General features: G+C 45.8%; 1 protein-coding gene across 1 annotated transcript in view; it reads right to left on the reverse strand.

Moving 5' to 3' along the window:
- The window catches only part of LOC107223053 (3-phosphoinositide-dependent protein kinase 1), a 329,093-nt gene that overhangs the window by 242,857 nt on the left and 67,124 nt on the right, over window positions 1-19,112 (reverse strand). The window contains exon 2 of the mRNA XM_046744443.1: window positions 14,500-14,538. Coding sequence (XP_046600399.1) covers window positions 14,500-14,538 — 39 coding nt within the window. The remainder of the gene's footprint in view (window positions 1-14,499; window positions 14,539-19,112) is intronic.

The raw sequence follows: 19,112 nt of genomic DNA on the forward strand, positions 1-19,112 counted from the left end.
ACTTTGACGGAGTCACTGCACGAAGCTGCATGCGAAAAGCGAATGATATAATTATTACTGTGAAATTTCATATTACACGAGATATTCGTGGATTATATCGTGAGCAATGACGACGCTTCAAATTACGGTGCTTCACTTCAACATATCAATTTTTAATTAATCCACTTTTGGAGGTTTGCAATGATCAATGAGCATCAGTCCCTAATTTTAAACTTGTTCATTTAATGTTATTCTTGTTCATTTACCTTACGATCGATGGATAGCATCACTGAGTTTCAACCGCTTTTGAATGCAGCTAGTTTGGTTGAACTACTCGATTATATTCGTGTATATACGTACGACCCGATAAAAATAAACTTGGACGCCTCCTCCTATTTCGCATGTGATAAAAACCGTGTCATTCTATTCTCTCGACGTCTGCTAGTCGTTGGCACAAAAATTTTCACGAAAAGACGCAGAAGATGTTTCGTGGTAAAAGTGGTTAGATCACCTGGCGGTAACTTCGTGTCGTGCCGAAGAAGACCGGCCGCGGCGCGTTTCAAAAATTGCGAGGAAAGAAGCCTCCTCGCACGGCCACGCGTACAATAGAGACAAGAGAGAATGGAGAGGAAAGAGAGGGAGTGAGGCGGGCAGAGTTAGAGGATAGGGGACGGAAGTAGGTCCTAGAGCCGGGCAGATGCGCGTCCCGGATACTCCACATGTCGCCCTCAATATCGGCAGCCATCGATCACTTCTTGGGGGAGCCACCAGCAGGTGAGGTGATTTAGCGCACCCAGTAGATATGAAAGTGGCTCACTCGCGATCGGGGCCCATCGGACGACGCCGGGATGGGACAGACCTACATTTCCTCTACACCGCACAAGTCCATATTTATACACCGCGATCCGGGACCTCGACGCAAAAAGCCCTTTCATACAAGCCCTGCAGTATCGGGGGTAAGGCACGCGCTCAAGTATCGGGCAACGACCACGCGGCCACGATGAAAAGCCCTCTTCTTCTAGGCATACACGTCCCCGCAGGAATTTATGGCCAAGGATGGAATCGTGAGGAAAATAGAGAGAGAGAGAGAGAGAAGGTGTATAATATGTGGGCACAAAGATGCACGCGGGGCACAATAGCCGAGGAAAAATGCTAAATTTCCAACATTTGTCGAAGTGGCCCCCACGACGTTCCGCTTGATTTATATTTATTTATTTATTTTATTTTCTTGCAGTCTTCGTTTACTCTTTTGCTTTTTCTGCTTCCTGTTACTCTACTTCGTCTTCTTTTTCTTCTATTTATTTTTCTTCGTCTTCCTCTATTTTTTTTTTTTAATATTAAACGCGATTGTTGAAAATTTATGAATCTTAGCAAGATAATATACGGAACGGCGGATGTTTCCCCTAAAACCAACCACCCCCGCGTTTTTTTCCTGCTTTTAAAACAGACGCGATCACCGACTCGGAATAAATAGTGGTAAAATTTATAACCGTTAACGCCGGCATTCTTATTATGCCCATCTCGTCGTCGCAGTCGTCGTTGTCTCCCCCAGCCTCCTCCGACGTGGGGCTCCGGTAACTCGATTATCTTTAAGAAATAAAACCGAATGACTTGATTACGAAGAGCCTATACACGAACGTTTCGAGTCAACCGTTCGAGTCAAGCTTCTCGTTTCCGCACCGTTACATTTTCTAATTATTCAATTGAAACTCGGTCTCGGAAAAGACGTTTTTCGACGCGACGCGACGTGAGGAACAGGAAGAAAACCCGAAACAAGTATTCAGTCAAAAATCAACAGCCAGAACGTCAAAAATAAGATTACATAATATCCCGAGAATAACCATTGAGTAAAAAAAACTCTTAATCGCTCGACGCGTCTATTCGGAGCTAGAAGATTTAAACAGGGTGAAAAATAAATAACCTCAGCCCCCGAATAGATGCGTAGGTTTATAGGCGTATATTGGATACGCTTTATCTAAGCATCGGCCGGGCTAACGACATACCAATATTGATATCGCTCGGTTCGGTGCGTTTCGGTGAGCATGCCCATCTGTTCGGCGAGCTCGTGTGCACACGTGGTGAGTGTGGGAGCGCGGAACGCGTGGATGTGGGTGGATGCACGGGGAGGCATGAGCGACGTTTTAACCTCGATGCGAGAGTGTGCGCTACCTGTAGAGTCTGGAAAAATCCACGGCCTCGTTCCCCTTATTTAGGACTCAAAGTCTGCGTGGAAGGTAGGACGATGCTCGGGTCTCCGTAGAAGTCACCCTCCGGCTCTCGTTCGCCCCGGCGTTTTACCACCTTGACCCGCCTTGTTTTCCACGAATTTAAGGGCGCAGTGAACTGCGGAAGTGACGGCGAAATGTGAGGAAAAAAAAAAAAAAGAAAACAAAACGCAGAGAAAATAAAGAAGCGAAGCAGAGAAAGGGAGAATGAGAGGGAGAGACAGAAAGCGGAGCAATTATAAAAGATAAAAGATTCTCTAATACCTTTGAAGTCACTCACAATCAGTGGGTTCATTCCCATCCCAGAATGCGTCCGGAAGATTGCCTTGTTTTCATTATATTTTAAGGTAATTACGGACAATGAGCTCAGTGCTGACATCAAAGATTTCGGCCCGAGTTCAACGATACATTCACCTTTGGAGTCCTCTTCGTTTCTCCCACACGCCGAGATGAGCGAGCGCCCCTGCAGACCCCGGGGCTTGATACCAGGCATCCGATTAATTAGCCGTGTAAGATCGAGAGTACGCGAGAACTGGCGTGTATTTGAATTGGGGCCGGCTCGACAAACGAAACGGAATCATCCTTGCTGATTAATTGAGTGCCGAGAGCCACTGGGGCCCGCGATGAAAGTGCTGAAACCAGGCACTAAATGCAGGGTAAATATTTTGCAGATGCCCGCGTACGCGGAGGCGTAGAAACTGCGTGTTGCGAAGGCAGAGCGGGCGTGTGCGTCCGTGGGAACGATATGAATCGATTTCATCTCTTGGCAGTTTCGAGTAGCAATAAATCGGGTAAAACTTCTTGATAAAATCCACACTGGCTGGGCGCACCCCCCTCCATTCTGTTTCTTGCCTTGAAAAAGCCCCGGTAAGAAGTTTGGCAATTTGTAAGCCGAGTCTCGTCTACGGAGGCTGTGAACTCGGAGGGGTTCTTGAAGGGGCAAGAACTTGGCGAGGGAATTTCGGTGACGTTCCACCGTCGATCGAACCATCGCTATTTTCTTGATCGCTTTAGCGGTGTGACGCGCCGGGTGCCTTGATCGTCAAAAACTCGACAAGCCCGTTTAATAGATTCTTCCTATCACGCTAATCCCTCGTCAAGTTTAATAACTTCACCACGGTAATTCGTTTTTCAACGCTAGTCGTCATTTTACTACTTTCGAACGACTTTGAGTCGGAGCGGATGGTTTTTTTGGATCGGCGACGCGACACACGTTATAGTCGAAACTTGACCTCTTTTCTTGGATAAAAATTTAAGGTAGGCAGTTGCCGTGAGACATTGTTGGGAACCGTTATATCGTCATCTATTCTTTACATTTGACAATCTTTCCTTCGGTCGGTTATTGAAATTCAATTACTCTAAAACGATGGGAGTAAACGTGAACTCGCTATATCGTTTTTCCCGACAGTCACGAAATATATCAATATTACTTCTGCCTCACTTAACCGTTTCAACATGGCTTAATCCTTGCACGACGATCAAGTTTGCCTCTCGACTCAAGTACCCCACTTTGCAAATTGATTTATTTCCCGTTTTATTCCTTTTCTTTCCTTTCCCGTGTTATTTTTTTCTTCGCTTATGATACTTTTTACTGCGCTCCAGTGTCAGAAGGACTACTCGGAGATTCGATAAACGAGGAGAGCTCGTAAAACGGATGAACGGCTGGACGAGCACACAGCGAATGGGTTTATCCTCGAGAATGAAACTGTTGCGAGATATTTCCAATGCTCCTTACTGCTCGATCTCTGTATTCGAATTTTCTTCACCTCTTTCTGCCAACAACTGTTAGAAATTTCATCAAGGCTCATTCGTTTACACGCGTACATCCGTATTACCGTTGAAATTCATATCGATGAGCTACGGTGAAATCCAGAGCTAAGCTGCAAGCTAGTCTGCATTGTACAGGTACGAGTAAGAGGATTTACTGCGCGCGCTATTTCTTACAGGATATTAATACACTCTCTATCCATCTGCGGCACGGCGATGGCAGAGACTCTACGTGCACGTAGATACGGTTATAATCCAGTTCGGTTCGATCGAATCATCTCCACAGCCACTCGCTGGATGAAATAGACGAGCTTATACGTTGCACCCGCATCCTGGCCGCCCTATATCTGCACCATCCGATTTTGATCCGGGTTGGGACGTATCCACGTTACGGTCCCAAGGTTCTAGTGTTGGTTGAAATCCGGTAAATCACTGCCGATCTCCGCATTCGATCAAAGATATCAGTTGAATCTCAGTGCCAACGTTTTTGCCCCATATCGAGGTGTCTGCGAAGTGGCCAAGTGAGCAAATTGCACACCCTTATTTAACAACGAAATTCGCCGAGTATACGGCGTTAGAATTTGAGAGACGCGTGACGGTGACTCTTTGGAGTAACACACACGGTCTATATCGTATAAAATAGAATTGCGGATGTGAACATAAGTTATCTTACCCATGTAATTTCGAGACGCGTGTTGGTCATTTTGAGTACGATCCGTTTTGGCTAACGGCCCTCCGCTTTTGGAGAACCTTTTCACCGTCGCAGAGCCTTCGCGATCGAGTGAAGAGAAACGGCGGGTTTTTCCAGCGAAGAAGCACCTTATACGCAGATAATAGAAATTGAGCGGGAATATGCGAGTATAACGGGAAGTGAAACAAGTCCCTACAAATCACTCGATATCACCAGAGAACCACGCGTAGCGAGGCGCGTCCCTCCCTTCGGATTCCAGAGTCTGCGGGAGAGTCTAAGTCCGCAGCCTCTCCGGAGTGGGACGCAACAACTTTTCTTATTTATGGGGGAGCTTATATTTTCCCGCCGTCTGCCGGCTGCACGCGGATATCGCTTCGAGCCGCGTATCTCGAGATGTGGGCAAATTCCACTCGGGGTCCAAGGTGCTACTTTGACGGTTTATATCGCACCAGCATCAGTTTCTTCTCTGGTGAAAAAACCAGAATCAAGCCTCCGGCGCTGCTCCTTCCGATTTGTCTTGCCCCGAGTCGGCCAACTTCCGGGAAAGTTGACACGCCGGTTGAGCCCAACTCGAGATTTGATCTCTAGCACACTCGGGTGCGTCACAACTTGCCTAATGCTAGGGGACGCCGAGTATACGACGCGAATATACGTCTCCTACGTCTTGTTCGCAAATTCCCAACTGGGGTGACGGATTAAACGGAGCTTTCCCAAATTTCCGGATCTTGTTCCAGACTTAGCAGGCTTCAGGCCTGAAACCGCGTTATGACGAGGGCCTTCTGTCAGCCCTTCGGTTCAACTGCTTGTCTTCAACCGGAGCAGCGATATTTCATCTGCTTTGAGTCGACAGAGGAGTTTGTGTAGCCGGATTCATTTTCCTCGACGAAATTAACGGAACCAGTCTTTCCGAGTCCACATATTTATCTGGCAAAGAATGTTTGATAACTTCAATATCGGTATCTGGCACTCGTCTTACCATGCAGAAATATTTCGAGACAATAAGTGCATATTCGCGGCGTTCAGCGTTTCGCGTCGATCGTTGTTTCGAACCGAATACACGTAGTGTATTCCTGACACTCGAAGTGTACCGGGAAACCGAGGCTGAGATATTTTGCATAAGAGGGGTCGGCGAATCTGATTGAATTTCCACCCGAAACCGTAAGGGCGGCATCGCGCTCCTTCTCAAGTTATGCGATAAAAATTGAAACCCGGTCGCGATGAAGACGGCGGGGGATATTCATTCGTCCGCTGCTTCGGGGTACATTTACCGGACAGCGAAGAAGGCCGAAAACTCAAAGCCGGAACTGAGTAGGGGTCGCAAATGGCGCATAAAATTTCCTCCCTTATTTAAACACACGTATCATCGCGGGCGCGAAGAATCCCGATTGGCTGCTCCGATCACGCGCGATCAAATCGGCCGGAAGATATCGAATATGCCCCGAGATGCGCGGATTTGAAAACCCGAATTCTCGAATGTAAAACAACCATAGGATCGATGGAGTCGCGTGCCAATAATAGTATAACCTAACCAACCTTCCGTCTCGTACGAATAGCGAGCAATGAAAGTTCAGAGAGAATGACCGATGATCCGAATAATATAAAATATTTACAATACGAATGAATTTTCCGAGTTTAAGTTATGTCCTTGGGCTTATGTTTCAGGAACAATTCGTCGTATAAATAAAGAATGCCGTTTGATTTCATCAATATTCATTAGCTGCCTGTCTAATTTCCCTTTGCTCGTCCACCATTTCGATAAACACAAGCGTGCGAGCCGTGCCTGCAGCTTTTATTTTAGATCGCGCATAAAGCACACGTACCTACATTCGTAAGCCGGGTGCCCGGCCGGCGGACTAGCTTCAGTTCTTAAATGTGATGAAAAAGTCCCGGAACCCTATCAGCTCTTTGCCCGTTGTTTTTAATTGAATTCTCGGCATGCTCGGGTCACATCAGAGTTCAATGTTTTTGCGGTATCCCCTTTCGGCTGTAAAACATTTTATAGTAGAGGGGTTAGAATATTGTCAGCATCGGCTAGGCGCGTAGTGTCTCGGGTAGTAACCCCGAGATCTTGGTACCCTCGTGCCTCCTTTATCCAAGCTTTTTTTTATTGCCGTAGAAAATGCGAAAGACACCGGTTCCGCGGCGTGACCTACCTATTTCCAGTATGTACCGCTAAAGTCGGCATGACCCGCACGTGAGGGCCCGACCGTCGTTTCCCTAATTTATTAATGTGTAATAGAAACAGGGGAAACGGCAGCTTCCGCGTGGCTTTGCGACCGGCGAACGAGCTACGTCGAGAGCTTTGAACTTCGGCTTGGGCTTTCGAAACGGCCTGGATGGCGATTAAAATTAGAGGGAATAACTTTTGTCGTTCGTGACATTTGGTCGATCTTGCAGAAGCGACTGGTGCGGCTTTTCTACATCTCGAAGCTAAACCAACTCGGGTGGAAAATAATTTTGCTAAGAATCTTACGCAAGTAATTGACCCTACATCTTCGTCAACCCTCCCCACCGTCCACCCCAATGAATTTAACCGCCACGTTGAGATTGTACAGGAGTATATCGCGGCCCGATCGATAATAAATATTGCTGATTAGACGAACGAAGCAATTTCGCTAATTAGGTGAAACTGATTACCCAAAAAATTCGTTCAACGGCAGGCGAGAGGAATTTTGTTGATTTTGCAAAACCAGCGTATATACAGCGAATAAATCGATGACACGTCGCACCGCGGCGATGTATTCTAGCCGAGTGAAATAATTATTTGGTCCATCGATCAACCGCGCGTGGGAGTAAATCAGGGACGAAGTTTTTCTCTCGTCAGCTGTAGCTGAACGGCGTGCGCGCAACCTGAGTCAAATATCCCGTGGTCGTATATCAAGTTGCATGCGAGAACGCTGGTCATGTCACTTCACAAATGTCCTGCACAAATGACGTGCGTACGTCGTACACCATATTACACCATACAGCGTACACCCTGCCTTACCATAACGGCTCACTCGCCTGAGTGAAGCCGCAAGGCCGATTACCAACACGAGAGTCAATTGACTAAAGTGAACCGTAGGTATATATGCATGTACATACATACATACATACGTACATACGTACATACGCGCCTACCTACCGCTGCAGTACCTTTCCCCGGAATAGGTCGGCGTTAATTTTTTATGTCTCCTAATTGGTCCCAAGGGCGCGGGGAAGGCACGGGCCGAGGGGGAGAATCGCGGCAACTATTCGACGGTCGGCGTACCTAATAAAATAAACCTTGCATGCGAGTGTGTTGCCAGGCTTAGGAGTACCTAGGCGGGAGCGGGAACCCTTCGCGAGCTTTCAGGCTTTCGGTTGGCTTCTGGTGCACGGACTAGCTGCCGTGCCGTGTCCTGACACTCGTCGACTCGAGCCGTACCGACGAGTAGAGGAGCTTAGGTGTCCGTCAGTCCTTTCCGGGATAGTTTGTCGGGAGTAGTGCCTAGTCGGGAATACAATTTGTCGAAATGTCGACAGAGGTAGAGACCCAGATCAAACGAAGGCATGTCGGGGGGACGGCAGTCTGCCCTGGGGAAAGCGAATACCTATATTGTTTAAAACTGGATGTATAGTTTCGCCGGGGGTTTAATTCGATCAGATGTACGAAGCGAAGCTCGGGGTGAACTCTTTGAGGAAGAGGCTTTCCGGAACAATTCTCCGCGTCGTATACGTGTATGGAACTTGGACACCGCCGCCCCTTTGCCGCGTCTACGCGTACAAGCCTGATGTACATATACGTTTGTATTTTAACGAGATGTGGAAAGGAATAAGCGAGTCGGAGCCGCGGCCTGCGCGAAAGGGAAAATACATTGGGTTATGAATTTATTTATGTAATATAAGTTGCTCCATTAAGAATACAATAACGCATAATTTAATTAGACGTCTCGCCGCCGTCGGCGGTGATATTATTATAACTGCACGGTATCCTCAAAGATCCGCGATATTGTAATATGTAGATGTATGCGCAGAGGCCGGCTGGGTCTCACTGTTGCCGGCCATCGCCTTTAGATGAATTTTCGCACGTATGATAAATTTGCATAGGTAGGTGGATAGAAAATGCACATAAATACGCACGTCTGTTTACCTATACCGAAGATGTTGGCGCCGCGACGGCGTCCTTGGCTGCGTTCTCCGTCGACTAGGTACGCGTAGAATTTGCAATACACGCGATAAACGTTCCCGACGCGTGTCCTCGACTCGGCGGGATTATAAGTGCCGCGAACTACGTGCACACGTACGTTGGATACACGTATCTGTATACTTGAACAGCTATGCAGCGGGTCGCTTCTGGAGGCAGTGATGCATCGGTGAACGCGTAGGCCGGTGTAATACCTACCGCGAGGAGGTAAACAAGCCGATGCCAAAAATAGAAAGTTAAACTCTTTAAATAACCGAATCACCTGTGCAAATATATATATTATCCACCCGCATTTATATCAGCTTGGATTTCCCGCACCGAGATAATATGCGAAAGTTTCTGGCGCCTGTACAACTGCTGCAGTTCCGCCCGCCTCTCTTCTCTACGCATACAGCTAGGTATGTGTAATACACATATTTTTATCGGGCTGACATTGGCCAAACATGTTTTTTCTTCTCTCTTCTTGTTTTCAATAACCTCCTTAGATACAGAAGCCTATAGATATACGTTTGTGTGCTGATTCGTTCGCAAATAGCATGCGAAAAAACATCTCTTTATTACAATACCTACAGTACAGGTACACACGTGCATGGTATTATACATATACGGCTTATTTGCAAGCGGGCAATTTCTATCGCAGGTCTGCGTGATGTTTGTTCAACGAAACGTACAACAACTGTCAGCTTGAGCATGTTACGTAAAGGGGCGAAGAAGAGGCGACGCCGTTCTATTCAACGTCGGAGGATGATTTCGCGCATCTCGATGCCGTGGCACACCGAGTATTACAATTTCCATTACGATTTCTCCCCCTCCTCTCGTCTCGTTGCATATTACTCTGTATCGTAGATATACCTAAGGGCTCCGGGATGCTGCGTGTATACGTACACATACAGCCGCCTTATTTTCTTTACTCTGCAGAAAGCCATTTCATTAATTTTATCTACATTTTACGAGGGAAGTCCGGAGGGCCAAACAGATTAATTGCTGGGCGCACTCAAAATAATTATTGTACCACTAAATGCGTCTGAGCTGGCTAGTCGCTCGACAACGAAGAGCAAAGAGCGAATGAAACGTAGACAACAAAGAGAACGTTCGGAAGAAAACGATTAAAGAAACGAAATAATTGCATGTGCTAAACGATAAATTTGCAAAATGATAACGCAGGGAGAGAGAGAGGAAGAGGTGGGTCCGCGGTTTGATTTACACTAACCGGACGTTTCTCAATATATAAACGACTATTCAGGGAACATTGTAAACGAACGATGCAAACTGATACGGAATATTTACACGCCGCGTGAGCGCACAGTAAATTCAATTAGTTAACGACAGCATGAACGTCAACGATTTCATGCCGATAATAACAACGTATCTTAAACTTTTTCACCGTACTAATTACAGCCTCGGATTAACGTATTAATTTAACCGACTCTGTGCAGACTTTCCTTGCCACTTAGTCTGTACAACAAAGTTGTAGTATACGAACCTATTTGTTAAGCACGCAGGAATTAAAAACAGGTGTTCTTTGCCTATGTTGTATCATATACAGGAACAGGTAATACGTATAACGAAGATATTTTTCAACGGTAATTAAGCCGGTCTGGAGTCTGACAAAAGTAGCGTATTTATTTCATTATTTCTCGCTAGATTACTGCACGAAACATTCACGAAGGTTAAAACCAGCAGCGGCGGTATACTCCATGTTCGAAATTCCTGAATGGCGCAGATAGTTTCTGCGGGCGTTTGTAGAAAAATAACGAAGCGTACGCAATGAGATGTTGCTGCAAATCGTTTGAAAATAAATTCACCAGACGGCAATAACGCGTCCAGGTAAATAACGTTGAAAATTTATTCAAGTCGCAGAAACTTTTCTGGCTTCATGTTATACATATATATCTACCTATAATAGACGTAACGGACACACCTATACGAAATGTTTATCGCTGTTCATCCTTCACTCTTTCCCAGTGAGGCTGATAAAAACTCCATGATCCAAAGGATATGGTAACGAAATGTAATGTAGTACCAGTTCGTCGAAAAGTGCGAAGTTTCGTAGCTGATTGTAAGATAGTAGTTCGGAATAAATTGGGAGAATGTTAAGATTTGCTGGCAATGAAAATTGACTTGAATTTTTTCCCATGGTAAAATAGCAGAAATGAGACAAGTATCGAATAGATTGTCAGTGTAATTGAGACGAGCAGCAGCAGGCACCTTACGTGTGATTTCGTATAAGAGAAAATGAAAGTGGAGGATCCGATTAAGAACGCGGATGCGAAATAAATCCAATGGGCGTTCCCCCGTATCCTGAAAGATGTCTAAACAAACTCGTTTAATCCACTTAGCGTCTCATTATTCTTTGGCATAGCATTCTACCAGCAGCTCCTCTCGTTCAGGGGTTGAGGAGTGTTAATTTGAGTATCCCGGGCCTCGAGACGACGCGGCATATCTCCCCGCCAGAAAAGACGGGGGTTGGTAGCTGCGCTCTACGTACGATGGGTATAAAGTAAGGATGCAACTCGGTCGTCGTACCGGGTATGTAACGGTGTTAAATGGTTATTGGATTGAGACCCGACAGACACGTATCGGACCTTTTTCCAACCCGATCCGCCGTTCAGGAATCCTCGTAGAGCCGGCCGAAACGGGGCTACAGCTGGGGTGCATCCCATTACGCGGTTACGTGCTACGTTGGAGTAACTCTACCATGCCTCGGTGCACATATCCTTGGTGCATTTTATACCGTACTTAGACACATACCTCCGACATGCAGCAACACGTTGGAACCTCGTGCGGATTTTACAAGGGAATCGTTACACGTTGCGGCTCGAATGGCTGCTGATACTGCCCAGGCTACTTTCCCGATCCTGCGAGCAGGTCCTTTTAGAGGATGTCGCTGAGTTTCCGGCATTGCAGCCAACGGATAATGAGACGTCGATATTACGGTTGTGAGAGTTAAATTTTTTCCCAAAGTAAATTTGCCTTCTTATGATCGTCATTTCGTTGAATTCACATTCGGATATTTACTTTTATTATCTTTTATCCGTCATTCGTCACCCAGTTCCCGTGTACGATGCACAGATCATTTAGAGAGGTTTTTAGCGGTGGAATATCTTCAGCGGCATGTGATGTTGCAGAGAAATAAATATGCGTTACAAACGAGAAACGCGTGCGTGAAGTGAATACTGCGGTGGTACCGAGGCGGAAGATGCGAAAACGCTCCGCGTCGTGTAAATATCCGCTACTTCCGGAGTGCTTTCCGCGGGGATGAATTATTTCGGACACCCGGGCGGCTCGTGCATTATTTAGAACCGTACCCCTGGTCACAAAATCCAATTTTGATGTGTTCATCATGGCTGTGGCGGTTGTGGGGGCGGGCAATGGGGGGAAGGAGGAGGGGGGCAGAGAAAGAGAGAGAGAGAGAGAGAGAGAGAGAGAGAACAACGGTCTGGTTGTTATCGATTCAAGACGGAGTTCCGGAAAATTGGGAAGGGACACGCACCGAATAGCGGTGATAAATAAATAAATAACCAGGAGCCACGTGGTGTGCCATGTGCTATAATACGAAACGGAATATAAGGCCGTTAGGCACCGACGTTAGTGATGGCTTTGACGTTTATTTCGCATCCCAGTTGACTAGTGTTTCTTTTCTCTATCAAGTCAAGATATGACCCGAATTCGAAGATATTTTCACAGATGCAGTGACGTCGATGGTGATACGGAATTCTTTCCTTATGTTGAACCTTGAAAAATTTCCATATCTAACGTATAAGAATCGAAAGTTTGAAAAGCTACGAAATAAAAATTCTTCGTATCCTCTGATCTGTGATTGGGGAAAACTGTGTTGATCAAGTTTAAGAGAGGTTTCAATTCGTCGCTTAGGATGGCCCTTATATTGGTTTGGCGGAGAGAGGGCACGCCGGCTATCGACTACAATCTAAATGGTAATGCTCGGAGCTCAAGTGCCCATTTTCGATTTTTTTTTCTCTCTATTTTATCTTTCTTCCTCGTCGTTTTTTCCCTTCCTTAGAACCCTGCTATTCTCACATACATGTCAAGTTATCTGATATTTGGAGAAATCGGTTTTCTGTATCCATACCATTGCCAACCTTACGCCAGGGATCAGGACCGAAATAAGTAATGATAACTAAACGGTAATAGCCGTAGATGCCTTTTCTCTATTCTCTCTCGTCGGAATCAAACCGCGTCTACATAGATATAGGTGCATATCAATTTTTTTTCTTCTCACGGGTACTCGAGGGACCAGCTTTGTCCCTGGCTTCGGGCATAAACTAAATACCCCTGACCCAGCCACTAAAACACCCAACCAAGATTACCCATATGACCAATACCGCGCGGTGGTTCAATATTCCACGGAATTCTTTCCGGGGGTAGGTGTATAGGTAGAAGATTCGCCCATGTTTCCTAGTAGCAGGGTGTCAAATCCCGACAAAACAAATGGAGATATTGCATATGGAAAAGTTGAAGAATCTTGGTTTGAAATTTGGTCTAACTGCCAGGCAGTTTAAGATGCGACAGCTCTCCGGTGGGTTTCGAATTTTCGCTGGTTATCCGCAGCGCGAGCGGTAGATATAACAAGCCCCACCTCGTAACGTTGACCGTTAACTTTTATTGTTGAAATTAATTCCGTTCAGCCAGACGTTGGAATGTTTCGCCGAATAGATAGGGGTCAGGCCTTTTCCTCTCCCTCCGGTATTACGCGGGTGTAATCGGGAAAATTGGCCTTTCAGAGGTAAAACGATGCGAAAATTGAGACGCGACGGGACGACCCCCTCTGGACGCATCTATTTACGATCGTCTTAACGGAGTCAGGCGTTATGGGTGTCGGGCGACGGGTGTGGAAGAAGGGCCGGAAGGAGTCCGCGGCCGACTTCCTTTACTGCGACCCCGACTGGATTCACGCCCAGACCCTTGTGGATCGCTAAGGAGATCTTCGCAAAGCCCTCGATCGTTTCTTGATTATATAGGCGAGCAGGGTGGCCGCGCGTCTCGTCCTCGTTTATGCTTGCAAAGTTGCCTGCTCTCTTTGCGTCCATCACCCCTCTTCCATTTTTATGGGAAAAAAATTTGTCTGGCCCTGGACTCTGAATGACCTCTCTCTTCAAAAGCTGTCTGCAAAATCTTGAATTTCACCGAAACGAGACCCCGGCATCGAGAGAGAGAGCGAGAGAGAGAGAGAGAGAGAGAGAGAGAGAGAGAGAGAGTTCTCAGCATTCAGCACCACGTGCTTTCGACGCGCCAAAATGCGTCCCCGAGAAAACGAGAGATCGATCGACCGGAATTCGCAGAATCACGCTCTCGTCAAATTGCCGTAGGATTGTTACGCAGTGTCGGTAGGTAGGTACTTACCAACTTTTCCAGTAAAATTCCAACCCTCGAGGGTTCTTTCAAGCGTTGTATGTGTATGTTGCGTAAGAAAGTGAAGTTAGGTAAATCAGCTTCCAGGCAACAGGCTGATCACCCATCAATTCTCTCCAAAATACGTCAACAATTATTTACTTTTCGTTTCTGTGCTAAACGGTTCGAGGTGATCCGCACGTATTGTGCTCGAAGCAGCATATTGCAAAGCTGAATTCAAGGGTTCATAGATGGAAATCAGCTGATATGATGGATTTATTTCACGTAAGGTGGTTTAACCAAAAGCGAAGAGTGCTACTTACTTGTGGCAGGAGCAGGCTAGCGGCTGTTTGACTGTGAATCTGAAACATAATCAAGGAAATTGATTAATTATTTTGCGGAAGCAAAGAGTTGGTCAGAAATTAGGTTCGATAGATAATTCGGTCACGTGATTCGAAGGCTCAATAACGATCGCCTCGCGGTATGATTGAGGAGTATCATAATTATTAATGATCGTCGTTCTCCCCGGCATTGGAGGATACGCGCACGATTTCACCAATGCTTCCGGGTGACACGTGCGACGGAAAATTGAAACTCATAACACTGGCGACGCGCAATTTGTTTGTAAATTATAATAATACGTGGACAACCGGCAATCATCCGTCTGTTCGCTCAAAACTACCGATAGGATTGATCGATTGGCGAATGTCGACCAACGACGCTGGGTCCCGAATCACGAGATTATGATCAGTATGATCAAATTGAATAGTCGTCAAGCGGTGATTAATTATCGACGCCAAGCGTGGAAATGGCGCAGAATTGTGTTGCGTATAGAAAATTTTTTCAATGGATTAAAATTAGAGAAAGTAAAAACGTCGTTCTTCTACTACCACTGTGTAAGTTCGAAACCAGGGATGGGTGAATTTCACGTTCGCGTTTGCAAACGCGATAGCCGGCAGAGTCAATGAACAACAATAAACAGATATGAAGAATAATTGATTGGTGTCCATTGGCACTTGGCTTCCATGATGCAATCGCCGTTTGATATTTCGTATCTTGGCGACACACGTGCGATACGCAATATTTTTGCTACGCAGTTATCGTTTATCGAGATTACCCGACGCACCATTATCCGTCGCGATATGAGATTATCGGGCGATAAACTGACGCGCACCTTATAACATCGGCGCGATACCGCGGGTTCCGCTTCCGCGTCGTTACATCTGTTGATCATGAGCCAACGTGAACGACCCCGTATCTCCACCGATTTCGGTCGAGGGTATTAATTGGTTTGTACAGTTGACGTCAAGTTCACGCCGCTTCTGCAAACCCTGGGAAATGGTGCAGCAAAAGGAGGGGTTAAAATTCCATCGCGTGACGCGATTCCGTGGCTTTGCCGTCGACAGACTCAAGGCAGAGAGAGATGAAGAGAGAGAGAGAGAGAGAGTGAGAGAGAGAGAGAGAGAGAGAAGTATCGTCCTTGACAAGCATTATACTCCACTCATGTATATATCGTCCGGAAGTGGATGAGGAAATATTTTCATGTATAATAAAATGGAGTCGTGAACTAGGTTCCTTTGCCGAAGGAAGAGGGGTAGAGTGAGTGAGAGACAGAGAATGAATGAATGATATTTATTACCTTATTACCAGTGTGAGTGAGAGAGAAAGAAAGAAAAAGGAAGCGCTGCGCGCCGGCCGGACAAGGATTATATTCAGTGAAATTGTTTCACAGAATTTAGGGGCTACTTTGTCAGATTGCTATTTATTTTCAGTTGTAACTTAGACGTCGGAACTTTTCTCAACGATCAAAACTTCATATATATACATGGGGCATTCCATGACATCGCGAACAAGTTTCTACCCGGATGTCTGAGATTGGCCTTGTAATTTTTTGTATTAAAGTACATGACGAAAAATGCAGCATGATTTAAAAACTGGAAAAAACCACATTCTAAAATCTGAATAAATTCAGTTGAATCTTATAAAATACAACAAAGTTTTCGACACCTATTAGAAGATGGAGATTTCATAGCTACAAAAGATAAATAAGAAAAATTAAAAAAAAGAAACAAAAATTATCATTATTGGATTGCATTTTTGACGAAAGAAAAAATATGAAGGCTCGTTATAATATCTTCTTCGATAGATATTTTTCGGTCTACATTATAATGAGTTTTTATGTACATTTTATATTTTTCGTCATGTATTTTTATATCAAAAATTATAAAGCCAATCTGAGACATCGACGTAGAATCTTGATCGAGATGTCATGGAATGCCCCATACATAGAGAGACGAACAATTTCAAACAGTGATAACAGCAACGATGTAGCATCTGTACGTTATAGCATCATCTATAAACGTAAAAACTGATTACAATTTCTCCTAAACCAAGCGACTGATCGCGGGCAACTATCGAGAATATATGAAACGTCTTTTTAACGTTTGTGGAAATGTCGCTAACAGCCGAATGAGGCGAGGAATCGTAGGGCGATCGTAAGGCTGACGAACGAGAATTGTTTTTTGTTAAATCGCAAACAGTCCTCGGAGCTCAGAGTTCTTATGCGTCGGGCCGTTTTCCATGAACTTCTTTTTGGCTATGGTTCAACAAGAAGAATCTGGGACTTTATGCGGTCTGCGTTTATTCCATTTGGATAAGTTCCTCTTCCTTACTTTCTTCGGTTCTTTATTAATTCCCCCCACTTCGGTTTTCCAGAAAAGGAGAAACTTTATCGTAGCCACGCTGAAAATGGAAAGACGAGTTTTCACCGGGTCTCATCGTTTTCAGATACGATGAATCACCTCCGATCATTTTCTGGATATGTTAATTACTGCCGATATTCTTTCCACGACGCAAAGTTAAACTTGATTCCAGTGGATATTTTTGAATCGAATATCTACTATATTTTCAGAACCGCTTTTCACCAGAAATGCAACAACGAGACGTGAATTTTGGCCAGCATTTATAGCATTGTCGGTGCGCATAGATTAGTAGAGGGAATAGCACTCGACGTTGGTAATGATATTTATCGTGAGCAGATTGGGTTGCACGCGGTGGCGGTGAAAGTGGCCCGGAATTCGCATCTGGTATAATTAACGCGTATATTACACGCGGCGAGGAGAGTGAAAATTTCGCAACCACGGCGAGCCTCGTGCGGCGGGTTTGTCAAGCAGCGGATAAGATCATGCTGCTATAATTTACGTCATCCTTGATTCCAAGAAACTCTGTTATAAACGCCGTTTGAAGTTGTCGGGAATAATAGGAAACGACCTGAATTCCCGCGGCATCTTTTTTGATCCCCGTCGCGTCTATTATTAACTCGATGGCTGCTGTGCAGCTCTAAGCTAGAGTCACGAAATGGTTCGTAAACAAGTATAATTCTGTTGCGAAAGGTGCCAAGTACCGTCATCATCCCGAGGGTGGCTCTCGAGTGGAGAATGTATAATCAAGCCTGGTCCTGCACCACCCCACGCTCTAGAATAACGAAATCGCCGAGTCTCAGATGAGAAAATGCGCGCAGGAAAAAACAGATTCACAGTTGGACGAAAAATCATTCGCTCCAAGTAGAGATTTTCATAATTCGTACATGGAACGAATCGCGTAATTCAATTCACATTTGGGCAATATTGAATTGTACAAGTTTTCATTAAAAAAAAAAAAGAGAGAATGAAACAGTACAGCGTATTTAGAGACGGAGAGAGGGAGAGAGAATTAAAGAGAACAGCCGTTCCGTCGACGTTTGGCCGAGTTAAATAAAAAACTTCATTTGCCCGAACAAACATCTCCCCGTTCGCAATGCCCTAGCGACGATCGACTGCGGATACATGATTTCGGCGGACTCCCAGCGGATTTATCGAGAAGAGTTCAATAAAAAACGAATCAATCACACCGCGCGATCTCGGAAATAAATGCTGATCGAGTGCGCTTAGCAGCCTCGCGAAAATCCCTAACGGGGTCTTGCAACCCGTCCGCAGGCTTGCAGGTCGGTTGGCTGGTTCGTTGGCGTTTGAATAAATTAAAGACAGCGGCTTTGCCCAGTTCCCGTGAAATTCAGCGTTACCGAGGGTGTTTGAAAGCAGGCCTGCTGCCGGTTGTTTTCACTTGAAAATACAATCTACTTCCCGGCTGCGTGTTCAGGCTAAATCCGCCGTAGGTATTGAATAAAAGGGTAGAAAATTCTCTCTTTATAAATCTCCGTAATACCCCCAATTTGCGGCATTACAATGCAGACACCGAAAATGGATATACCTCGAAACGAATCCTCGGCAAGTTGCCCCGGCGCGCGAAACGACTCTGACACACGTACGAAACACACGCCCAACGATGCATTCAGAAATGCTTAAATTTCACCTTACACAGGATAATATACGAAACTGCATCCTCGCAAGGGGACCACTTTTCTCCGACTTCTTAAGCTCGAGGTAACTGCAGCGGTCCGCACCTAACCCTGCACCTATGCGCGTCGCATATAAATAACGGCAGTACGGTGCAGTAACTACCCCTGCACGTAAACCGTATACCAACACGAGGGCGCAGCGCAGCGAGTCGCATTAAAATTGTAAAAAATTCAAGGAAAAATTAATAACCACGCGCGGCAGTTGGTCCTGAAGTTAGCTGCAGAGGCTGAGGAGGGGCTGAGACTATTATCGCATGCCGACAGGACGTCGAACCGGCCGTAACGCAGGGGCTGCAAAGCCTAGAGAGCGCGTTCGCGCTCGATATTCGCGCGCGAATTCGCTGTGGCTTGTTACGCCGCATCGGACTCCGAGATCCGGTGCAGTGATAAAGCGAGCGAGGAAGTTGACGCACGTGAAAGCACGGGTTCCATAGGTGGGCGCCAATAGCTGCATGCGTGAGGCGTCGCAGGATGAGGCGGCGTTGATTGAACTCGGCTAGAGGCTCGTCGCAGGGCAATATTCGCGTCCTTTCGCGCGAT

Source organism: Neodiprion lecontei, chromosome 6 (assembly GCF_021901455.1).
Source record: "Neodiprion lecontei isolate iyNeoLeco1 chromosome 6, iyNeoLeco1.1, whole genome shotgun sequence".
Classification (NCBI taxonomy): Eukaryota; Metazoa; Arthropoda; class Insecta; order Hymenoptera; family Diprionidae; genus Neodiprion; species Neodiprion lecontei.